Source organism: Nerophis lumbriciformis, linkage group LG24 (assembly GCF_033978685.3).
Source record: "Nerophis lumbriciformis linkage group LG24, RoL_Nlum_v2.1, whole genome shotgun sequence".
Taxonomy (NCBI): domain Eukaryota; kingdom Metazoa; phylum Chordata; class Actinopteri; order Syngnathiformes; family Syngnathidae; genus Nerophis; species Nerophis lumbriciformis.
Genome location: NC_084571.2, coordinates 17,692,383 through 17,717,683, shown reverse-complemented (window position 1 = coordinate 17,717,683; position 25,301 = coordinate 17,692,383). Strand labels below are relative to the sequence as shown.

Here is a 25,301-nt window from a genome sequence, read left to right as displayed (position 1 = left end):
GGCAGCAGGTTGAACAAGTAATGACCATGGTTAGAGATGTCTGATGGCAGCAGGTTGAACAAGTGCTGACCAGAGTTAGAACTGTCTGATGGTAGCAGGTTGAACAAGTGCTGACCAGGGTTAGAGATGTCTGATGGCAGCAGGTTGAACAGGTGCTGACCAGGGTGAGAAATGTCTGATGGCAGCAGGATGAACAAGTTCTGGCCAGAGTTACAGCTGTCTGATGGCAGCAGGTTGAAAAGTGCTGACCAGGGTGAGTGATGTCTGATGGCAGCAGGTTGAACAAGTGCTGACCAGGGTGAGATATGTCTGATGGCAGCAGGTTGAAAAGTGCTGACCAGGGTGAGCGATGTCTGATGGCAGCAGGTTGAACAAGTTCTGACTAGGGTTAGATATGTCTGATGGCAGCAGGTTGAACAAGTGCTGACCAGGATGTGCAATGTCTGATGGCAGCAGGTTGAAAAGTGCTGACCAGGGTGAGCGATGTCTGATGGCAGCAGGTTGAACAAGTGCTGACCAGGGTTAGATATGTCTGATGGCAGCAGGTTGAACAAGTGCTGACCAGGGTGAGAGATGTCTGATGGCAGCAGGTTGAACAAGTGCTGACCAGGGTTAGATATGTCTGATGGCAGCAGGTTAAACAAGTGCTGACCAGGATGTGCGATGTCTGATGGCAGCAGGTTGAACATGTGCTGACCAGGGTGAGAGGTGTCTAGTCAGATTGTCTTTGCTGTGCCGAGGCAGCGAGATTGAGCAATGTCCTTTAGGGAAGGCAGAGGGTGGCCAATGATCTTCTCCACTGTCCAGGTTATCTTCTGCAGGAACTTCCAGTCTGCTGCAAGTACAAGACTTGCATCAAAATCTTCTGAATAAAATCTATTATGGTCCTCATGTGGTAGGACTTGCTGAACAAACTGCAGTGTCAACAGGCTCTCAGACAAATGACTCGCAACTGCCAATTGGTTGTCATTGAGGTGGCGACATGTCCAGGGTGTACCCCGCCTCCCGCCCGATTGTAGCTGAGATAGGCTCCAGCGCCACCCGCGACCCCAAAAGGGAATAAGCGGTAGAAAATGGATGGATGGATGGATGGATGGATGTTCAAAAGACTTGGTTCCCTCACGAAAGTCACATCTCCCCGCCAAGCTCACCCAACTGGACGATATCTTTAAGACGTACCACACCAAAGGTCTCAAACTGGACGACATCGTTAAGATCTACCACACCCAAGGTCTCAAACTGGACGATATCGTTAAGATCTACCACAGTGCCCATAGTCTCAAACTGGGCGATATCGTTAAGATCTACCACACCCACGGTCTCAAACTGGATGATATCGTTAAGATCTACCACACCCAAGGTCTCAAACTGGACGATATCGTTAAGATCTACCACACCCAAAGTCTCAAACTGGACGATATCATTAAGATCTACCACACCCAAGGTCTCAAACTGGACGATATCGTTAAGATCTACCACACCCAAGGTCTCAAACTGGACGATATCGTTAAGATCTACCACACCCAAAGTCTCAAACTGGACAATATTGTTAAGATCTACCCCCAAGGTCTCAAACTGGACGATATCATTAAGATCTACCACACCCAAGGTCTCAAACTGGACGATATCGTTAAGATCTATCACACCCAAGGTCTCAAACTGGACGATATCGTTAAGATCTACCACACCCAAGGTCTCAAACTGGACAATATTGTTAAGATCCACCCCCAAGGTCTCAAACTGGACGATATCGTTAAGATCTACCACACCCAAGGTCTCAAACTAGACGATATCGTTAAGATCTACCACACCCAAGTGTGACTTCAGAAGGACAGTCACCACACAAGTCAAAACCTCCATCTTCTGGAAAAGACAAGGAAGAAGGAAACCGTCGACTGGATGTATTGAGTAAACTTTTGGTGGGTGTCAAGGACACCTTTTGGGTAACTCCAGTGAAAAGTTGGTGTGCCACACCTGCAGCTGATTACCTGCATGACATGTCCACCATCCATGGATGTCAGGTCAGTAGGTGTGAGGCACCACCTCAATCATTCAATTATATTTACCCCAAAGACACTTTGGATCACCCTAAGCCTCTCCCTGCAGGTGGTGCTAGCGTGTGACTCCTATTATATTAAAGACAGTGGGCGGGGCTAACACCAATCATTGCTCTTGTCTGAACCTGGACGTCTTTCAAAACATGGCGGCTACGGAGGTTATACTCCTACTTTTTGTGGAGTTACTGGTAAATAATTGAGAATTGTACGTGTGCGATGACATCACCATCACCCTCAACATGCGCAGGTGTGTGCCTGCAAATACACAATCTTTGTAAACAGGAAGCAGCACATTTATTTCAAAACGGTTTCCACCTAAGTTTGTTCAAACGGCAGACAGTGTTTTTTGCGCCTTCTTCACACAGGAAGTTAGGTGTAAAAGGTGCGGGTCTAGGTGTCCTCCAGGGGGCGGAGCTTCCTGTTGACCGCTTGAAGCAGCAGAAGCGAGTACTCCTCCAGCAGCGCCGCCGTCCGTTCTTGGCCCGCCGCCTCCAAAAGCCCCCCTCCGGACCTCAGCGGCAGAGACTCAAGCTCCGCCCTCATGGCCTGAAGGGCCTCTGATAGGTGCTGCGTCATGTGACTATGCTCGGGGGTGGAGTCTTCGGAACAGGAGGCGCTCATCTGCGAGAAGCAAGGTGGTCATTGTGGCTGAGAAAGCAGGACAGGAAGTTGAGGGGCGTACCTTCCTGTACAGGTGTGTGGCTCGCTTGAAGCAGCTCAGCAGCTCATTGGTCAGCGCCTGGCACTCCTCCGCGCTCATTGGCCGGTCTGCAGCGAGAGGGGAGTCAAACAGACCATACGCACGGGTCATGTGACAGGTGGGTAGGGCGGAAAGGTAAACGGGGAGGAGTCTCACCGGCCGGTGACAGAGAGGAAGAAGAGGAATGATGAAGGCCAGACGGAAAGATGACAGGATGAAGGGATGAGGAAAAGTAGAACGTTCCAAACCTGCGTCGTCCTTTGGCTTCGTGCCGCCGCCAACCTCCTCCAGCAGGGTGGGGCCAGGGACGAGAGGGGGCCCAGTGGGGGCGGTCTTGATGGAAGGTTTGTCGGGAAGTGGCGCCGCTGGCAAACGGGCGTGGAGGAAGCGAGGGGGCGGGGTGGGCTGGTTTCCCTGCCAACTCGGGGAGGAAAAAGGACAGCTGACTAGAACTGGAGCGGGGGCCGCTTGTGGGAGCGTGGCTTGAGGGGTAATCAGACAGGAGAACCCGGCCCCCGTCGCCCCCACCGAAGGGTCCAAGGAGGCCCGGTCCAGGGCGTCGCCCAGCGAGACGGAGCGGGACATCTTGGCCATGGAGCTGGTGGTGGGGCTCATGTAGGAGCGGGACCCCCCTGCCCATGGGGAGGGCTTCCTGAGCGTGGTCATGGCAACACTTTCCTGGTGGGGAGAAGAGGCGAAGTGGCGGCGGGGGCCAGATGGGAGGCTAGTGGGACGTTGAAGAGACACGCCTCCACACAGACCAGAGGGCAAAGGTGAGACACAGTCTGAAAAAGAGCCAGTCCTTTTACACACAAACAACACAATTCGTCACTTTGGGCCTGCGGGTGTGTTCTGGTGCTACCTGGCTCCACCGACTGGAAGACTACGCCCACTTCCTTTCTGGACTCCACCACCTTCTTGCTGTGGAGGTCCTGCACCTCATCCTCCAGAAGACGACTTTCCTTTTGACTCTGGTCCTTGTTCTGGTCCCTCAAAGGATGGACCTCAGAGACCAGAGGACGGGACTTCTTCTCCCTGGCTTCCGACCCGGTCTGAGACCAAGGTACGGCCCGACTGAGGAACAGAACCCGACAGGAGCACAAATGAAAGGAGAACCAAAGGAGGTCGGCTCGTACCTTGCAGCAGAGTTCTGGGAGAGGAACTTGGACGAAATGCTGAGGCTTTCATTGGAGCTGTGAGCGGTTCTGCTCGGTCCGTCTGCCAAAACAATAGACACATGTGTCACGTGCACCTTTGGACTCGGAGCAGAGTCGCCCGTCACCTGCGACGTCGGCCAGCGTGACAAAGTGTTTCTTCAGGAAGGCTTCCTGGTCCGGAGTCTGAGGGACGAGTCCAGCGTCCACCTCATCGTCCAGCGAGTCGCCGTCCTCACTGAGCTGTTCCGAGTCTGACGAGAGACAAAACAGACTTCTTGACTTACCTGTACTGGGCCAACGTCCTGATCTGAGGCCACACCTTCTGCTCCCGGGTATGGACTTGAGGTTCTGGAATTGAATCTTAGCGAGCAGCCACTGTCTGGACTCGGTTTGTCCCGCTGTCCAGCCGCAGCTACACTACACGTCCCCTTCACCTCAAAGTCACTGCAAAAAGCAGACTTAGTCTAGCGTGTAATGGCCAGGACAGGCGGGAGGACATGAGGACTTAGTCTAGCATGTGATGGCCATGACCGGCGGGAGGACCTGAGGACTTAGTCTAGCGTGTAATGGCCATGACAGGCGGGAGGACATGAGGACTTAGTCTAGCGTGTAATGGCCATGACAGGCGGGAGGACATGAGGACTTAGTCAAGCGTGTAATGGCCATGACAGGCGGGAGGACTGAGGACTTAGTCTAGCGTGCAATGGCCATGACAGGCGGGAGGACCTGAGGACTTAGTCTAGCGTGTAATGGCCATGACAGGCGGGAGGACATGAGGACTTAGTCTAGCGTGTAATGGCCATGACAGGCGGGAGGACCTGAGGACTTAGTCTAGCGTGTAATGGCCATGACAGGCGGGAGGACATGAGGACTTAGTCTAGCGTGTAATGGCCATGACAGGCGGGAGGACATGAGGACGGCGGTCTACCTGTTCACGCTCTCCTCCCACTGGTCGGGAAACAACACTGTCTCTTCCTTCTCTGGGCTCTGTTTGGACATGAAGTCCGGTCTGTGATTGGTCCTTACGTCCACATGCTCCACCTGAGCGGGTGGAACCAGGGTCAGAACTTGAAGGTCCAATCAGAACCAGGGTTACCGGTTTCAGCCACTGACCTGCAAACTGATGCTACTTCCTTTCAGCTGATTGGTCTTGTGAAGCCCCGCCCCTGAGACCCAGGTCCCCATCGGGCTGCCGTCTCTGCAGAGCGTCTTCATTAGGAGGGACAGATGGACATTTCACTAAGGAAATCCTTTTTGGCAAGTATGGATGGATGGATGGAAGTGTGTGACGCAACCTCGGCCTCCGCGTCCAGTTGTCTCAGGTCCAACATGGACTTCACTGTCAGAACATCGCTGGCGCCGTCCGACTTCCTGGACCAGCGGCGCCGAGGGAGTTGTCCTTGTGAAGGAGGCTGAAAAAACATAGCAAGCTAACAAAAAGATGCTAACAATATTAAAACAGCAAACTAACAAAAATATGCTAACAATAGAAAACACCACAAGCTAACAAAAAGATGCTAACAATATAAAACACGACAAGCTAACAAAAAGATGCTAACAATATAAAACACCTCAAGCTAACAAAAAGGTGCTAACAATATAAAACACCGCAAGCTAACAAAAAGATGCTAACAATATAAAACACCACAAGCTAACAAAAAGATGCTAACAATATATAACACCACAAGCTAACAAAAAGATGCTAACAATATTAAAACTGCAAACTAACAAAAAGACGCTAACAATATAAAACACCACAAGCTAACAAAAAGATGCTAACAATATAAAACACCTCAAGCTAACAAAAAGATGCTAACAATATATAACACCACAAGCTAACAAAAAGATGCTGACAATATATAACACCACAAGCTACCAAAAATATGCTAACAATATAAAACAACACAAGCTAACAAAAATATGCTAACAATATATAACACCACAAGCTAACAAAAAGATGCTAACAATATAAAACACCACAAGCTAACAAAAAGATGCTAACACTATAAAAAAAACACAAGCTAACAAAAAGATGCTAACAATAGAAAACACCACAAGCTAACCAAAAGATGCTAAGAATATATAACACCACAAGCTAACAAAAAGATGCTGACAATATATAACACCACAAGCTAACAAAAATATGCTAACAATATAAAACACCACAAGCTAACAAAAAGATGCTAACAATAGAAAACACCACAAGCTAACAAAAATATGCTAACAATACAAAACACCACAAGCTAACAAAAAGATGCTAACAATATAAAACACCACAAGCTAACAAAAAGATGCTAACAATATAAAACACCACAAGCTAACAAAAAGATGCTAACAATATAAAACACCACAAGCTAACAAAAAGATGCTAACAATATACAACACCACAAGCTAACAAAAAGATACTGTCAATATAGCACTGGTGGGGTTAAAAGTCACTCACCATCATGCAGCCTGACTTCCTGTCATGTGACGTGTCAGCTGCAAGCAAAGTTCCGTTACTGCCTCAACTTTCAACTGTTTTCCACGTTGCTATGGCAACACACCTGCGTCCTCCTCCACCCTGCTGAGACCCGCTGGCTCCTCCTCCTCCTCCTCGCTGTCAGAAGACATGGCATGGGGGGGACACTCCGCCTCCCTGCGGGGCCAACAGCGTATGACGTCATCCGCCGTTTACATGGGAACCACACAGGCGGTAATCTACCTCACCTGAACCTTGCCGCCCGCTGAGGTGCATTGTGGGACACGCCACCCGAGAGGGAGGGTCTTAGGTCAGCCAGCCGCTGCTGCATCTTCAGCGTCATCTGTGGGCTCAGACGCCACACGAAGATGCAGCTACACACACACACACACACATGTATGCACACACACGCACACATACACACACAAGTGTGACTCATGGTGTGTGACCACATGAGGGTCAGTGTAGCGTACCTGTCTCCTGACACACTGATGAGGCGTGTGCAGTCGTTGCTGAACTTCAAGCCAGTCACCACCTCTGACACACACACACACAAAGAGCAGACTGTTAAAACACACACACAGGACCCACCCGAGTGTCCAAACACACACACACACACACACACACACACACACACACACACACACACACACACACACACACACACACACACACACACACACACACACACACACGCGCGCGCGCCTCACCCGAGTGTCCAAAGACGGTGGCCACAGACTGGCCGGAGTACAAGTCGAAGATGTTGATGCTCTTGTCGGAACAGGAAGTGGCGATGTAGAGACCCGAGGGGTCGATGGTGACCTGCAGAGGAGGCGGAGAATGAGACTTCCTGGTTTGTTACCATGTCAACAGGCCACACCTTGATGAGCGTTCCATCTTCTCCCTGAGAGCCTTTGAAGATCTTCTTCTGTTTGCTGTTGCTGATGTTGAAGATCCTGCAAGACGGACATCCTCATCCTCATGGTCTTCAGAGAGGGGGCGGAGTCTCACCTGATGCTGCGGTCCTGGCAGCCAATGGCGGCATATTTCCTGGTGGGCTCCACATCCATGTCGTAGAGCGTGGTCTTCCTCGCCACGTGGTGCGTCCGAGCGAACTCCAGACCTTGGTCCGTCTGCGTGGGGAGTCCAAGGTTAGCAACAGGAAATGCTAACTTGGCCGGGGAGTACAAGGTTAGCAACAGAAAGTGCTAACTTGGCCGGGGAGTACAAGGTTAGCAACAGGAAGTGCTAACTTGGCGGGAGGACCACACCTGCTGGCCGCTGCGGAAGTAGACGCTCTTGTCCGCGCCGCAGCTGATCAGTCGCACTTTGCCCCCGTTGGCTGCAAGGCAGGAAGCAGGAAGTGATGATGTCACGCTTTACACAGGAGAGGCTGCTGGCAGGGTCAGAAGTCACCGACCGGCGAATCTGACGGCGGTGATGGACGAGGAGTGTTCGTCCAGCGTTTGGACCAGACGGTAGTCCGCCGCCGCGTCCAACACGTGGATGAGGCGATCTCGACCGGCCGTGGCCAAAAAGTTGACGCCTGACAGGTGCGGTCATGTGACACGGTTACTATCGGCCAATCGCAGGCTTGGATTTGGTCACTTGACACTCACCTGTGTCCGCCTGGGAGAAGTCCAGACTAAGAATCTCAGAGTCATGCGCCTGAACGTTGACGATCTCCTCCATGGCGTGCAGGTCCAGGACCCTGACACGGGCATGGCCCCAGGCACAAGTAGAGGCACAGGTACAGGCATAGGCAGAGGTACAGGCACACCCGGCACAGGTTGAGGGACACCCGACACAGGTAGAGGCACACCCGGCACAGGTAGAGGTATAGGTACAGGCACAGGTAGAGGTACAGGCACAGGTAGAGGTGCAGGCATTGGTAGAGGTACAGACATAGGTAGAGGTACAGGCATAGGCAGACACGCAGTAACAGGCACAGGTACAGACAGAGGCACACGCATAGACACAGCGCACAGGCAGGTACACACCCACACGAGGCAAAGACACAGGCACACCATGTACAGGCAGAGGTAGTGGCACAGACACACGCATAGACACAGGCACACCATGTACAGGCAGAGGTAGAGGCACAGACACACGCATAGACACAGGCACACCATGTACAGGCACAGACACATGCATAGACACAGGCACACCATGTACAGGCACAGACACACGCATAGACACAGGCGCACAGACACACACAGGCACAGGTAGTTACACACCCACACCAGACACATGCATGGACACAAGTGCACCAGGTAGAGGCAGAGACACACACAGACACAGGCATGGACACAGGTATAGACACAGGTGCACCAAGGAGAGGCACAGACACAGGTAGTTACACACCCACACCAAACACAGGCGTGGACACGGACACAGGTATAGACACAGACATTAGATGACAAGATGAACTTCCTGCTTCTTTATGGGGTGTGGTCACAGACCTGAGGACACCCATGCGATCTCCTGATGCCAGGTGGCGCCCATCAGGACTGATCCGCAAGGTCCTGATTCCCCCGCGATTCTGCTCGCACTGTGGGCCCTCAGCGACTGAGACACTGTCCGTGTCCAGAAGGCTGGCCGCATTGGTGTCCACATAGATGACAGTGTGTAGATCCTGAGGGGGTCGGAGGTCAGAGTTACTTGCAGACTGGTGCACGTGCACGTGCGTGTTCCTACATGGCTCAAAATGTTGGCCTGCATGGAGTGGCGCCCGTCTACGGTCCACACACGGATGGTGTTGTCCGAGGAGCAGGACAGGAAGCAGCCCGGGGCCAAGACCAGCTTTTCTGCTCCTGTGACCCCGCCCTCCTGGGGAAACACCTGTAGGCCAGATGGGGACGTGCTAGTCATCAGCGGTCTCAAAGACCTTAGACCCTTACCTCTAGACTCCACACACACGAGGCGTGGTAGAGCGCCGAGTAGAGTTTGCCCACCCGCCGGAGGTCTCCCACGTCCCACACATAGACGCTGTGGTCGTTGTAGATGCACGACAGCCAGTGGTTGCTGGGGTCGTAGGTCACGGCCACCGTGTCGGGATAGCGTGCATCCGCTCTGCAGGAGAAAAGCTGACTGGGGGGAGAGCGGGATGAGCTCGGAGGGACAAGGTCCCTCCCCCGTGGGACGGCTGAGCGGGTTACCTGATGTCGGTCATTGCGGCAACGTCCACGCCCAGGAAGTGTGGGCGGGGCAAAGTGCAGATGAAGTGCAGCGTCAGGGGGCTGAAGGCGCGCACGGCGCCGTCGGAGCAGCCGCAGAAGATCAGCTGGTCCGTGACGCACAAACAGGTGGCCTGTGCCGCCTACACAAGCACCAGTACCGCGTCACACAACCTCACACAACTTCATCCACTTTGGACAGGGGACCCACCCGGAGCTCCACCCACTTGTCCAGCAGGCGGCGCTGGTCGAACTGGACCAGCAGACCCGAGGTAGTGATGCAGAAGGTGAAGGACGCCTGCTGGCCCCGCCCACAGCCCACGTCACAGAAGAAGTTGTTCCTGAGTTCTCCCAGCAGCCCTGAACGCCCCAGCAGAGGCACGGTGGCATTCACCTACGTGTGGGGAAGCTCACATGGTCACGTGACTTCCTGTCGGACACGGACGTGACTCACCTTGGACGTCTTACTGTGGTCCAGGTACCAGAACTTGAGGTGACGGTTTCCTGCCGTCACAAAGTAGGAGCTGTCGTGTGAGAAGGAGACGGCCGTCACCTTACTGGACACCTTGTTGGCGGCCACCACCACGTCTTTCTGCACACACACAGGAAGTCAGACACCTTGGGCTACAGGTGATGTGAGCCAGATACCTTCCAGTTCCACACGTGGACCATCATGTCGTGCTGGTATCCCACGCTGATGATATATTTGCCGTTGGGGGAGAAGGTCACGCAGGCCACGCCATATTTGTGCTCCTGGAGCTTGGTGACCTGGGCACCGCTCGCCACCTCCCACACGCGCACCGCTGGCAAGTGGCCGCTCTGAGGACCGCCACGTGTCACATGAGGGCCTAAAAACGGGGACGGGGACACATCACGCCACTCACCTCGCCGGTGACCACGTGCTTGCCGTCCGGGGAGAACGCCAGCGTGGTGATGGTCTTCCTGCGGGCCGACACGTCGGTAACCGTGGCAACGGCGGGACACACCATAGACTTACCTCCACGTGTTGAAAATGTGGAATTGTTTGTTCTTGCGAGGATGCAGCAGGACCACCACACACCTGTGCACAAGGACCCTCCTTTCATTGAGTCCAACTGGTTCTCACCCAAAAAGCTGACATGTTTTACAAGCTAACAGGTTTAATGCCCCTTTACAAGCTAGCATGTTTTACAAGCTAACATGTTTTAGGACACTTTACAAGCTAGCATGTTTTACAAGCTAACATGTTTTACAAGCTAGCATGTTTTAGGACACTTTACAAGCTAGCATGTTTTACAAGCTAACATGTTTTAGGACACTTTACAAGCTAGCATGTGTTACAAGCTAGCATGTTTTACAAGCTAGCATGTTTTACAAGCTAACAAGTTAACAAGTTTAATGCCTCTTTACAAGCTAGCATGTGTTACAAGCTGGCATGTTTTACAAGCTAACATGTTTACAAGCTAACACGTTTTAGGACACTTTACAATCTAGCATGTTTTACAAGCTAACAAGTTTTACAAGTTAACAAGTTTAATGCCCCTTTACAAGCTAACCTGTGTACAAGTTAACAAGTTTGAGGACACGTTACAAGCTAACAGGTTTCACAAGCTAACACGTTAGAGGACACTTTAGGAGCTAACATCTCTGGACTGGTACAAAATAGGAGTCATTCCTAGGGAATATGCAACTGGACTTCAGGCACAGTTTGAGAAGTGGCACCGTATCAAAAGAAGTTCAACCATAGCCAACTTTACTCTGGAGGACTTTGGTTCCAGAGACAGAGGGGCTAGTTGAGGTGAATGTGAGTCTTGTCCAGGGTACAGGTCTAGGGTACAAGTTGAGACTGAACGATCAAACATGGCCCTGGGTTGTTGGCCAACCACAGCACCGGACCCCAGAGTTCACCCGTCTACGGGGGCTGGCCTCTGATAGATCCACCAATCAATGTTATTGATAAAGATGTTGCCACAAAAGTCACATGGCATGCAAGTTTCTCACCCCGCGGGATACGCCAATAGTCCAGTCCGAGGGTCACATGACAGCGCTCGGTTGCCAGGTGCTGTGATGCCCAGGACCTTTTCCAGGGTCACCTGCAGGGGAGAAGTCCAATCCTGTAAGACAGCTCCCAACATTCCATCACAATGGTCACAAATGTCACGTGTCCTGGTTAGCTTCTAGTCATGATCACAGGTGGTGCTGATTACACAGCAGGATTGTTGCACAGGTGTGCACGATGCCACAGGTGTCCCAGGTTCTGAGGGAGCGTGCAGACTGCAGGAATGTCCACCACAGCTGTTGAATGTTCATTTCTCTACCATAAGGCCTTTCAGAGGATTTGGCAGTACATCCAACCGGCCTCACAACCGCAGACCACATGTAAACACACCAGCCCAGGACCTCCACATCCAGCAGGTGCACCTCCATGGTCATCTGAGACCAGCAACAACTGCTTTGCATAATCAAAGAATTTCTGCACAAACTGAGAAACCATCTCAGGGAAGTTCCTCTGCTTGCTTGTCGTCCTTATCGGATACTATTAGCTGATAGCGGTGTAGTTAGCTCTCAGTTGTCCTGCTATCTCTCATCTTTTAGCATCGCTCACGTCAGAGTCTCACAACGATGCGTTATCGACGAGGCAGGGGTTGAAGGTGAAGTGCATCAAGAGAGTTGCTCTCCACTTAGCATTGAGTGACCGCTACTATTAGCTGATAGCGGTCGAGTTAGCATTAGATAGTCCTTTTAGCATCGCTGATGTCAAAGAGTCTCACAATGAAATGATATCGACGAGGCAGGAGTTGAAGGTGCGGCCGTGTTGTTAGCATTGTCGGCTGTGAAAGTACTCTTGGTTGTCAGCACAACATCAACTATGACGTCATCATTGTTGACTATGCCACGACTTGTTGGTCACGTGAGCAGTTAGGTTTAGCCTCCTTGCTACCTATCACACCTGAGCTGCGCGCGCACGCACACAATAAACAATCAGACACACCTTGGCGTCCAGCTGCTGACGCGCGTCTCGGCCCCGCCCCCTCAGCTTGATTGACAGGTTCTTGATGCGGCGGCTGATCGCGCCACTTCCGTCGGTGCTCATCTTAGCTCCCCGGCTAGCGAGCAGCCTTCTCCCGCATGACGACTGCGGCCCAACCGCCGTCAGCTCAGCCGAACCGGCGGCGTCAGCACGTGTGGTAGAGCGCTTCCGGTCGTTGGCTGCGGGTCCGCATGGTGGTTAGCTGGGAGAAGAAGGAGAAGAAGAAGAAGGAGCAGAAGAAGCAGTGTCTCGGTTACCCTGCGGCCACGACACCCGCGTTTCCGGCAGGGACTTTCAAAGTAAAGTCACAGTTAGCACTGGGACGATCTTTGTCGTGACGTTTGTGTTGTCGGTTCGCTCTGAAGTCCACTCCTCTCTCCATTGCGGGTTAATATGTAACTTCCTGTTTGTGTTCGTCTCAAATAAATATTTGCAATTACACTCTGCACTTTTACTTTGCTGACGGGACGAACGACTTCCTGTTTTATTCAGGTTCTCACGACAGCAACAAGAGGAATAATAAATTCAGCTTTACTATCCAAAGAAAAGTTTACCTTTTATATTTGATACTTTATTTAAAAAATGAAAGTTTACCTTTTATATTTGGTACTTTATTTATAAAAAATAAAGTCTACCGTTTATGTTTGATACTTTATTTATAAAAATGAAAGTCTATCTTTTTATATTTGATACTGGTCCGTGTACCTTCCGTTCATTCTATTTCCAATTCTGAAACGCAAATCAAAAAACACAATTTGGGCCGTTTTTCGATTTTTATTATACATGCTAGATTTTAAAACATACACAAACTGGTTGATAGTCATTAAAATATTGCCATAAAATTGTATTTTGTGCTGTTTACAATTTATGTTCATCCAAAATGCAAAAATGTGTGTTTTATCTGTGTGATGACAACTTGAACCGTTAGCAGCTTATCCTTCACGTTGAGCTAGCATTTTGTTAGCATCACATCTTTGTTCAGTAGCAGTATAGGAGTTAGGAGGCTGCATGCATGTTATTGTTGTATTGCTAAAGTTAAAGTTGAAAACATTATCTTTTGTATGTAGTGCTGCCACCTGCTGGTCTCTTGTATGTAGTGCTGCCACCTGCTGGTCTGTTGTGTGTAGTGTTGCCACCTGCTGTATGTAGTGCTGCCACCTGCTGGTCTGCTGTATGTAGTGCTGCCACCTGCTGGTCTGCTGTATGTAGTGCTGCCTCCTGTTGGTCTGTTGTATGTAGTGCTGCCACCTGCTGGTCTCTTGTCCAACATCTGATCAATAATATTATTTCAACATCCATCCATCCATCTTCTATTGCGTGTCCCTTTCGGGGTCGCGGGGGTGCTGGAGCCTATCCCAGCTGCATTCGGGCAGAAGGCGGGGTACACCCTGGACAAGAAAGGCCAAGGAAGACAGGGTACACCCTGGACAAGAAAGGCCAAGGAAGACGGCGTACACCCTGCACAAGGAAGACCAAGGAAGACGGGGTACACCCTGCACAAGGAAGGCGGGGTACGCCCTGGACAAGGAATGACGGGGTACACCCTGGACAAGGAAGGCGGAATACACCCTGGACAAGTCACCACCTCATCACTAAATGGGCCCTAGTGTGTGAATGTTGTCTATCAACCTATCCCCAGGTGCATGGCTTTGAAGGTGGGAGGAGCCTATCCACAGGTGCATGTCTTTGGAAGTGGGAGGAGCCTATCCACAGGTGCATGTCTTTGGAGGTGGGAGGAAGCCAGAGTAGAACCTACACAGTCACGAGGAGAACATGCAAACTCCACACAGCATCTGATCAATAATAATGTTTCAACATCTAATCAATAATGTTTTTGACAGGACAACTTGAGAAAATAAAATATTTCTCATACCAAGAATTGACAATAAATCACATTTACAGAAATCAAAAGAGAGAAAGTGATAATTGATTGATTACTAATTGATCACATTTGATTCACCTTTCAAGAACCAATCACAGACTTGATTTTTTTTGCAGAAAAACTAACCATTTGATGCAAATGAAGACTTTATTTAAATAATTATTTACAAGGTAGAAAAATAAAACTTTAGAACAAACTAACCAGCACATCTCACCTGTGTGATGATGACGTCATCTCACCTGTGTGCGGACGTCATCTCACCTTTGTGATGATGACGTCATCTCACCTGTGTGGTGATGCCGTCATCTCACCTGCGTGATGATGCCATCATCTCACCTGCGTGATGATGCCATCATCTCACCTGTCTGTCATCTCATTGCTGTGATGATGTCATCTTCTCATTGCTGTGATGACGCAATCAGGTGGGCGGGGCTCCTTTCAGTCCCAGAGGAACCAACCTGGGCATTGGCCGCCATGACACCCCATCCCCCCGTGGCTCCGCCCCTGGCCCTGATGACATCACTGTGTTAGGAGGGCCCTCCATCTTTGCCCCACCCACCTTCATGTGCAACAGTGGGGGAGGAGTCAACACGGCTCCTTTGAGGCTCTCGTCAGACGCCATGTGGCCATTTAGCCCCACCTCCTCGTAGGCAACCGTCGAGGTTTGGTCCGTGGCGGCGGTGCTCTCAAGCGAGGGGATCTCGTTGACGCTCTCGCCGCCGTCCTTCTGGTACGCCACTTCCTGCTTGCTGTCCGAGATCGGGTGGGATCCGGCAGAGCTAAGAGACAGCACCATGGAAACGGGAGGCTGGGCCTCGGCTGTGTGCGGCTGTAGCTTGTTTGTGGGAGGAGCCAAGTAGACGAGGCTGTTTGAGTGGTCAGCTGGAAACAACAAACGTTATTTAGACTTTTGGATGCCATCACGCTTCATTTATCTGTTGTTTCTCATTTATCTCATCATCAATTCTCATTTCTCATCATCAAGTCACATTCAGTCTCATCATCAATTCTCATTTCTCATCATCAACTCTCATCAAGTCACATCATCAATTCTCATTTCTCATCAAGTCACATCTAGTCTTATCAAGTCTCATCAATTTTTATTTCTCATCAACTCTCATCAAGTCACATCTAGTCTCATCATCAAGTCTCATTTCTCATCAAGTCACATCTAGTCTCATCATCAATTATAATTTCTCATCAAGTCACATCAATTCTCATTTCTCACCATCAAGTCTTATAATCAATTCTCATTTCTCATCAACAAGTCACATCTAGTCTCTTCAAGTCTCATCAAGTCTCATTTCTCATCAAGTCTCATCAATTATCCTTTCTCATCAAGTCACATCATCAGGTCTCAAGTCTCATCAATTATTTCTCATGAAGTCACATCAATTCTCATCAAGTCTCATCATCAGGTCTCATCAAGTCACATCAAGTGTCATCATCAGGTCTCATCAATTCCCATTTCTCATCAAGTCACATCAAATGTCATCATCAATTCTCATTTCTCATCATTAAGTCACATCAATTCTCATCAAGTCTCATCACCAAGTCTTACCAAGTCTCATCAATTCTCATTTCTCATCATCAAGTCTCATCGAGTCTCACCATCAATTCTTATCAATTCTCATTTCTCACCATCAATTCTCAATCAACTTTCATCATCAACTTACATCATCAATGTCTCATCAATTCTCATCATCAAGTGTCATTATTCTCATCACTTATCAATTCTCATCATTAAGTCTCATTATTATCAAGTCTCACATCAAGTCTCATCAAGCCATATCAAGTTTCACCAAGTCTCATCAAGAGTCATCAAATCTCATAATTAACTCTCAAGTCTCAACAAAAGTCATTAAGTCTCACCATCAAGTCTCATTATAAATTCTCATCAAGTATCAGCATCAATTCTCATCAAGTCTCATCATTAATTCTCATCAAGTCTTATTAGTTCTCACCATCAAGTCTCATTATTCATTGTCATCAAGTCTCATAAATTCCCATGATAAATTCTCATCAATTCTCATCATCAAGTCACATATTCAATTCTCATCAAGTCAGCATCAATTCTCGTCAAGTCTCACCATCAATTCTCACCAAGCCTCATCAAGTCAATTCTCATAATTGTGATGATATTCTGATAATAATGATGTTGATATTCTAATAATAATAATGCTGATATTCTGATAATAATAATGATATAATATTAATAATGCATCCATCCATCCATTTTCTACTGCTTATAATAACTAATAATAACGATGATATTGTAATAATGATGATATTGTAATTATAACTAATAATAATGATATAATAATGATATTGTAATAATAATGATGATATTGTAATAATAATGATGGTATTCTAATGATAACAAAAATAATGATGATGATATTGTAATAATAATAATGATGATATTGCAATAAAAATAATAATGATATTGTAATAATAATGATGATATTCTAATAATAATAATGTGCCTGAAAGACAAGACTTAAAAAGAGTGATATCTGCTGGAGAAGACACCATGTGTCCTGCCAGCTGTATTAGGACCGGTTGCCCTGGCAACGTTGTGGCCACCACAAACAGAGGGTTGTTTGGTGTGCTGGCCTGGCGGGCTGCGGCGTCACCTGAGGCAGGAAGGCGTGTCAGTGTTTCAGAGCACGCTACACCTTGGTACACCATGCCATGGTACGGTACACCATGCCACAGTACACCATGCCGTGGTACGGTACACCATGCCACAGTACACCATGCCGTGGTACGGTACACCATGCCACAGTACACCATGCCATGGTACGGTACACCATGCCATGGTACGGTACGCCATGCCACAGCACACCACGCCAAACCATGCCACGGTACACCATGCCATGGAACACCATGCCACGGTACACCACGCCACACAAATCATGCGGGTCTCACCGGGCGAGGGGAGGCTCTTGCTGCGACACAAGATGTTGGGCTGGTTGGAGGCAGCGGGGACATGATGCTCGGGTGAGGAGGCGGGCCGACAAGGAGTGGGAGGAGCTTGTTCATGGTGAAGCTTATGACTGGCTGATTTGCGCTCATTTGGACCTGGAAGCACAAAGGTGTGACTCACTAAACTACTTGCTTCTAAATAGTCCCTCATAATCATTATTAATATGAATATTATTATTATTAATGTTAATAATATTAATGTTATTATTCATATTATTATGAATATTGTTATTAATATTAACATTGCTATTATAATTGAAACTGCAATTATTAACATTATTAATATTATTTTTCTAAATGTTATTGATATCAATATAGTTATTATTAATAATATTAATACTGTTATTATTATTATTGGGGCCCAAGCAGCAGAAGGTGATGCACCTTTCTTCTAAAGGTGTGGACACATTGTTCACCTGCAGGAAAGGTCTCCATGTTGTCAGGCGCCACACGTATGGACAAAAATTTAACATTTTTGTGGTCCTCAAAATAAAATGTCAAAATTGGTTCTACCCCCTCACGAGCCCCTCCTCCACAGAGACGTCTATCATGACGGCACACATAAAAGTCTCAGGAAGGTCGTCCATCTTGGTTTTGGCCTTCCATTTTTGGGTGACAAAAAGGGGTGGTACTTTAAGGAACACCTCCTCTGGACTTTGACCCAAAGAGTGGCGATTAAAACGAGAGATCAACACATGTTTCCTACGCTATAAGTGGTGGGCGTGGTTTTTGGCCAATGTTTGGTGGAAAAAAGGGGTGTAGATTTAAGGAAGTCCTCCTAAAGACATAGTAGGCCAAGTGACACGGCAGGTGGTGGTGAACACTTGCACGCCATAATGGCCACCAAACACTAACCGTTATTACCACATCTTATTTGGTATAAACAATGATGATGACACTTTGAAGTACCTCTTCCTATCTACTCCCAGTGAGTGGAGCTTAATTGCTCCACACCAATCTGTCATTTCTGCACTTTAGCTGATGGGATCTTCTTCCAAAATGACGTTAGGGATCCCATCATGCCTAGACACTACCATCGCCCCCTTGTGGTGGAACAATATAACTTCATACCTTCCTTATACATGCACCCATCTTGTGGTGGAACATTCTAACTTTATACCTTCCTTATACATGCACCCATCTTGTGGTGGAACATTATAACTTCAAACCTTCCAGAATATTATAACTTCATACCTTCCTTATACATGCACCCATCTTGTGGTGGAACATTATAGCTTCAAACCTTCCTTATACATGCACCCATCTTGTGGTGGAACATTCTAACTTCATACCTTCTTATACATGCACCCATCTTGTGGTGGAACATTATAACCTCAAACCTTCCAGAATATTATAACTTCAAACCTTCCTTATACATGCACCCATCTTGTGGTGGAACATTCTAACTTCATACCTTCCTTATACATGCACCCATCTTGTGGTGGAACAATATAACTTCATACCTTCCTTAAACATGCACCCATCTTGTGGTGGAACATTATAACTTCATACCTTCCTTATACATGCACCCATCTTGTGGTGGAACATTATAACTTCATACCTTCCTTATACATGCACCCATTTTGTGGTGGAACATTATAACTTCAAACCCTACGGAATATTATAACTTCATACCTTCCTTATACATGCACCCATCTTGTGGTGGAACATTATAACTTCAAACCTTCCTTATACATGCACCCATCTTGTGGTGGAACATTATAACTTCAAACCTTCCTTATACATGCACCCATTTTGTGGTGGAACATTCTAACTTCAAACCTTCTTTATACATGCACCCATCTTGTGGTGGAGCATTATAACTTCTTACCTTCCTTATACATGCACCCATCTTGTGGTGGAACATTATAACTTCAAACCTTCCTTATACATGCACCCATTTTGTGGTGGAACATTCTAACTTCAAACCTTCCTTATACATGCACCCATTTTGTGGTGGAACATTCTAACTTCAAACCTTCCTTATACATGCACCCATCTTGTGGTGGAACATTATAACTTCATACCTTCCTTATACATGCACCCATTTTGTGGTGGAACATTATAACTTCAAACCCTACGGAATATTATAACTTCATACCTTCCTTATACATGCACCCATCTTGTGGTGGAACATTATAACTTCTTACCTTCCTTATACATGCACCCATCTTGTGGTGGAACATTCTAACTTCAAACCTTCCTTATACATGCACCCATCTTGTGGTGGAACATTCTAACTTCAAACCTTCCTTATACATGCACCCATTTTGTGGTGGAACATTCTAACTTCAAACCTTCCTTATACATGCACCCATCTTGTGGTGGAACATTATAACTTCAAACCTTCCTTATACATGCACCCATTTTCAGGGGCGGATTAAGAAATTTTGGGCCCCTGGGCCTGACATGGTCTTGGCCCCTCAACCCCGCGCGTGCACGCGCACACACACGCACGCACTATGCAAGAAATACTGTATACTGTGAACAGACATGCACACTGTACTGTACAGAAGAGTGCACATACTGCACACACACTATTAGGTATACCACACAGACAAGCACAGGTTTCACACAGACACAGGTAGGGGGAGGGGATAAATGGCCTAAAAATAAAAATTTTGGAAAATGATTACGCCCACTTCAGTGATGGTGCATTGGGTCATTTGAGAGATATTATGTATTGGAAGTTGGTACCTATCATGAAATAAACCCCCCACCCCACCCAAAAAACTAAATTGGACATGAATTTTGCCCCCTTTTCCTCCCTTCTATCATTAAAAATAAAATAATATCTTAGGAAAACACTTTGGCATAACGGCAGCTGTGCAGCAAATTGAGGCTCAAAGTCTGTATCTATTTTGTGGGAAAGCTTGAGGAGGAGAAGGAGAAAGGTAAAATGATAACACATGCATCGGAGAGCACCACAAAGAAAGGTGTAGGCCAGTTCATGGTACAAGGGCTGCATGCAGGTCAAGATAGCCCATTTCCTCTGCCTGTCTTACCCATTCACCGAGAGACCACTGAGGACATAGAAATGCAAGTGGATATGGGGTTCGAAATACTGGCGTCGGTCAGAGGAGTCAATGTGGAGGATGTTTATAAACTTGTAGATGCACATATGACTGACAGCACAGAGCACAACAAAGGCTTTTCAAAGCTGTTGGCAGAGATGAACAACTTGGAAAAACCAGCAGGGCAGATCTTTTGTGGCACCCACACTACACTGGGCTTCAGCAGTGCCATGAATAAAGTGATGCGGTTGGCGGAGGCCGATATGACGATGGAGCAAGTGCTACAGAGTTTCATGGTGGATCTGGATGTAGACAGCAAGAATGCTATAGTGGCTGGACAGGCACTGGACATGTCCTGAACTCAGTGTCAGACGTGGCTGCCGAATACTTGGATGAAGTGAAGCAGCTGACAGATCTCATGCTGCCCCATCTGAAGACTGTCCTGGCCAGGCAGAGGATGGACTATGGGATGCATGAGGAGACCTTCCCAATGGACCCTGTCAGTGAACAGGCTAGTAACATTGATGGCACCCCTGTGCACAACATTGGGATGGAGAGACAATGTGGCAAGGTGGACTACAGACTGAAGAAGTTGGGCACACTGAACGCAGTCAATAGGTCAATAATTTTACAGAAGAGCCAGGAGCTTCAGAGGTTTCAAGGCAGCAGCACAAGCAAAAAGAGAGGTTGAACTCAACTGGAGTAAACTCATGAAGGCAAAATTCGAGAGTTGGGCTGACGAGAAACAAGAGATGGCTCAAAGACAGGAGAAGAAGAGACTAGACATGCTGGACACACTGAAATCTTTTGGTGGCCCCTTCACGATAGTGGGGAAGTTGAAAAGTTCCTTGTCGATGAAAGTCTGAACAAGAATGCAAAGCTGCAGAGAATGAAGCTTGAGGTTCAGTTTGCCAGAGAAAGCACCAAGCTTCTGCCTAAAGTCAATCCTATCTTCAGAATCCAGGTGACAGACAGTTCCCAGAAATGGCGAAAGTGCAATTCTCCCAGTCATAATGGATACTTAGAATTTTATGGTGGTGGTAAGTATTCATGAAAACAGGTAGCCTAACATTAGTGAATGGGTGAATTCTGGAAATAACAACCTAAAAATCTTACACAGTGCACCTTTAAGCAAGGGGTTTCTTTCGTGCTTTCAATTTCGCAAAATCATCCACCACATCATTGAAGTCCAACTCTCTTGTCAGCTCACTCTCAATTGCCATTAGAGATAACGCATTTAATCTTTTCTGAGTCATTCTTGTGCGCAGCTCATTTTTGACTCTTGACAAAAGAGAGAATGAGCGTTCTCCCTCACAGTTACTGACCGGTAGAGTGAGAAAAATCTGTAGCGCAGTGTATGTATTAGGAAACGTAGGCTGTAGTCCAAAATGTATTATTGTTTTGAGCAGTCCTGAAGGGGTCCTCTCCTCATCAGTGTTGTTGAGCTGTATAAAAGATTTGAACTGTATAAGCTCCTGTCCAAGACTTTCATTGAGGTCAGATGAGTATGATTCAGTGAGAATCTTGGCCTTGTGAAGGACTGAAGCATTGGACTCTGTATCCAAAGAGAAAAGGACACTGAACAAATTGTTCAGATGTTTGTAGGCCTCCAGACGGTGATTAAGGCTTGAACTCAGTTGATCAATAGAGGCAATAAATGTCTCTATTTGAAACAGCTGCCTTCCCTCAAGCACAACATCTGGGGATGCTGATTCATCAGCAAACTTTTTACGTTTCTTCGTCCGTTCAGCCCTGTAAGATGGGGTGCCACCCAACATGTTTAAGGCTTTCTGCTCAAAATGATCAAATAGATCTCTTTGGGAGAGAACAAAGGTGCACAGAGATTCCAGCAATCTAACTGCTGTACCAAGGTCCATGTCTGCTTTTTGAAGTTGCAGACTTGTGGCCTGAAATCTGGACAGAACAGTGTCCCAAAAGCCTGCCATGAAGGCTATCTCAAGTGAATCCAGCTTCCGCACTAGACTGTCAGCTTCAGTTTGTGTGTCTCGTTTCTCTGTGTCATCAGTGGAAATACCCTGTAGTGCTGCTCTTATTTTACTGTAGTTCTGCCACAGTGCTTTGGTAGATTCTGCACGGCAACTCCAACGCGTGTTGGATAAAGCTTTAAGTGTGAGATCTATGTTGGAATTGCCAAATACCCTGTCCCATCGGTGTGTGGATGCAGTTGTGAAGTTGTAAATAGACTGAATCAAGTCAAAATACTTAGAGACTTCATTTCCACATCTGGCAATGCTGTTGACTCCCACCAAATTCAAAGAGTGAGCTGCACATGGAATATAGTGTATTAATGGGTTGCTTTTCTTTAAGTGAGCCTGCAACCCATTATACCTCCCTGACATGTTGCTAGCATTATCATAAGCCTGCCCCCTGCAATTTGACAGCTCTAAGTTACCCTAGATTTTCCAACACAGACATGACACAGTTAGCCAAACTTTTACCTGTATGGCTAGTAATGGGCTCAAAACCCACAAAGCGTTCAACAACACTGCCCTCTTTGCTAACAAAACGGAATATGAATGTCAATTGGTCCACATGAGATAAATCTGGGGTTGAATCCACAATGATAGAGTAGTATTTGCTTGCTTGCAGTTCATCTGCTATAGCCTGTTTGGTTTTTGCACCCATCAATTCAATGAATTCCTCACAAATGGTGGAGGACAGATATGAGGTATTACCTCGACCCATCTGCCCAAACTTTCTGATGTGATCCTTTAGAAAGGGATCAAATTCAGCCAGGACCTCCAGAATACCAAGGTAGTTCCCATTGAGAGGAGACCCTAACGATTCATTTTTACCCCTAAATGCAAGGCCCCTTTCTGCAAGGAATTTAATGACTGCAACAACTCTTTGTAACACCTGCCTCCAATAGCTGCTCTCTGCCTGAAACTGTTTGAACAGGTCTGCATCAACTGTGGCACCTGTGGCGCGGTTCAAGACTGCTTGCATGCAGGTTATGTGCTCAGCACTTCGCTCATGTTCACCAAATCTTTCTGAGTGTTTCCAATCACAATAGCCTGTCACAAAAGAATGCGTTTTTGGGGAAAACAGTTTGCATGCAAAGCAGTAAACATTACCAGTAGAGGGAGAGTACATCATCCACTCTCTTTGTACTCGTTGTCCATTGAGCAGGTGTGAAGTAAAATGTTCATTGTTTAGGCATCGGGTTTTGCCTCCTAGCCCACTGTTCCTCACAGAAGCTGGATAATGGCTGTGACGGTTGTGAAATGATTTTGCACCTCTTTGAATAAGAACTTCCTTCATTGACTCAGTGAGGGTATCAGCCCATTTAGCGGGATCACTAGGGAGAGCTGTCACTGTAGATGGTGTTGAAGAAAGATTCAACTCATTTTCTATGCTGTCCAGAGGTGCAGTGACCTCACATTCATCCGAGCAACTGGCTACTGCTGAGTTGGTTGAATCATTAGCATCCGAAGCATTTGGTTCAGTGCGTACACTTGTAGTGGTCTCAGGATCTTGGGAGCTACATGCTAGCTCAGGTGCATTGCTAACCTTAGCTGAATTTGCAGTAGCATTTATAGAATTGCTTTCAGCAGATGTCTTTGTACTGAAGAAGCTGGAGATATTTGGAACACTCTCAAGTAAAACTGATTCCTTTTTTTTCTTTTCTTGCTGAATTTTTTTTCTAGCTCCTCCACTTAGACGTTTATGATCCATATTTCCCTTCTTTCTGTGCACATTGGCTCTTTGCCTATCACAACAGCTTAACCAACTATGTGTGTGTGTGTGTGTGTGTGTGTGTGTGTGTGTGTGTGTGTGAGTGATGCAATTTTCAAAACTAGCAATCTAGCATTAACAGTCAAAAGCAGAAATCAGCTGATTTCTATAAGAACTGATAACAGATTTCCAATCAATGCTAAACTCAGACAGCGAAAGTCACTAGATGACGTTTTGAGTCGCCAGTCATGTATGGCCAAAAGTCTCTAAATCGAATGCCAACGTTGCTTAATCGCCAACACACTGGGACTCACTGAAGGACTGACAGTGAATAAAAAAAGATGATTAAGATAATTGTGTACTTTTCTCTTCTGATATTTTCACTAAGGACCCCAAGCTATCTGCATGCAGCAACAATGTCTGACAGACAGGAGAGCGGAGTGGTCAGTGATGAATGGCAAGGGAACAGACTGATTTGTACTGAGGAGAAAGAGAGAGCCAATTACAGTGAAATAAATTCCAAAAGAGCCAAGTGACTAGCTGAAGGCAGGGACAAATGCCTTGGAGTGACCAACAAGAGTGCAAAGTACCAAATGGCAAAATGTGGGAAGACCAACAGGCAGATCTGCTTTTACCACTTATCTTCACAACCAAAAAGTCGCTAAATGATGTTTTCAGTCGCTAGCCAGGTATGGCCAAAAGACGCGAAATCTAGCGGTAAAGTCGCTCAATCACACTGACAGTGAAACAAATAATTTTTAAAAAGATAGTAATCGTACAATGTCTTGTACTTTTGTCTTCTTTCTTAATATTTCTCAAAGGACACCAAAATGTCGCTATCTGCAGGCAGCTTGCTAGCTATGATGGCAGCAACAATGTACCTTAGAGTGACTGACCAACAAGAGCTCAAAGTACCTAATGGCAAAATGTGGAGAGACAGACACAATAAATTGCATTAAGATGAAGAGAACTGTTGCTATTATTAATTTTAACAACAACCAGAAAGTCGCTAAATGTCACCAGCCAGGTATGGCCAAAAGTCGCTTAATTGGCCACACACAGTAACAGAGAAACAAACAAACAAAAAAAAGATCATAAAGATAATAGTTGTACAACTTTGTGTACTTTTGTCTACTTTCTAAATATTTTCACAAAGGACA

At 47.1% G+C, this 25,301-nt stretch overlaps 2 protein-coding genes across 10 annotated transcripts in view; both read right to left on the bottom strand.

The window, feature by feature from the left end:
* Window positions 1-2,328: 2,328 nt before the first annotated feature.
* On the bottom strand, window positions 2,329-12,899 carry mapkbp1 (mitogen-activated protein kinase binding protein 1). Of its 3 annotated transcripts, XM_061981729.2 has the most exons (32): window positions 12,819-12,895; window positions 12,523-12,740; window positions 11,532-11,623; window positions 10,549-10,611; window positions 10,436-10,493; window positions 10,200-10,370; window positions 10,006-10,143; window positions 9,763-9,945; window positions 9,534-9,694; window positions 9,276-9,465; window positions 9,073-9,216; window positions 8,838-9,010; window positions 7,995-8,086; window positions 7,796-7,921; window positions 7,647-7,717; window positions 7,387-7,508; window positions 7,256-7,331; window positions 7,086-7,197; window positions 6,849-6,912; window positions 6,624-6,749; window positions 6,461-6,552; window positions 6,358-6,395; window positions 5,210-5,326; window positions 5,028-5,123; window positions 4,843-4,955; window positions 4,234-4,358; window positions 4,040-4,165; window positions 3,894-3,975; window positions 3,620-3,831; window positions 3,006-3,542; window positions 2,740-2,825; window positions 2,329-2,678 (listed from the first exon to the last, which is right to left on the bottom strand). In XM_061981729.2, the coding sequence occupies exons 2-32, from the start codon at window positions 12,622-12,624 to the stop codon at window positions 2,448-2,450; spliced, it is 4,119 nt and encodes a 1,372-aa protein (XP_061837713.2). In that variant the 5' UTR covers window positions 12,625-12,740; window positions 12,819-12,895; the 3' UTR covers window positions 2,329-2,447. The 3 variants fall into 3 exon arrangements, 2 of the variants coding, with proteins under 2 accessions (XP_061837713.2, XP_061837712.2); XM_061981728.2 differs by having other exon boundaries at window positions 12,523-12,897; XR_009817503.2 differs by having other exon boundaries at window positions 2,534-2,678; window positions 2,914-3,542; window positions 12,523-12,899.
* Window positions 12,900-14,571: 1,672 nt separating this feature from the next.
* mgaa (MAX dimerization protein MGA a) overlaps window positions 14,572-25,301 on the bottom strand; it is a 47,179-nt gene continuing 36,449 nt past the window's right edge. For 6 of the 7 annotated variants that reach the window (XM_061981715.2, XM_061981719.2, XM_061981720.2 and 3 more), the window contains 2 exons: window positions 17,375-17,527; window positions 14,572-15,325 (listed from right to left, as the gene is read on the bottom strand). In XM_061981715.2, the coding sequence (XP_061837699.2) occupies window positions 14,862-15,325; window positions 17,375-17,527 (617 nt within the window). In that variant the 3' untranslated portion in view covers window positions 14,572-14,861. The remainder of the gene's footprint in view (window positions 15,326-17,374; window positions 17,528-25,301) is intronic. The other variant, XM_061981721.2, reaches the window with a different exon arrangement.

Excerpts from the sequence above, each read along its gene's own strand:
- mapkbp1 (XM_061981728.2), bottom strand. The coding sequence starts at position 12,624 with ATGAGCACCGACGGAAGTGGCGCGATCAGCCGCCGCATCAAGAACCTG. Across the intron at positions 10,494-10,548 it reads CACATTTTCAACACGTGGAG|GAAGACCATCACCACGCTGG; the intron begins GTAAGTCTATGG and ends GTCGGCCCGCAG. Across the intron at positions 7,198-7,255 it reads AAGATGGAACGCTCATCAAG|GTCACCATCGACCCCTCGGG; the intron begins GTGTGGCCTGTT and ends CCTCCTCTGCAG.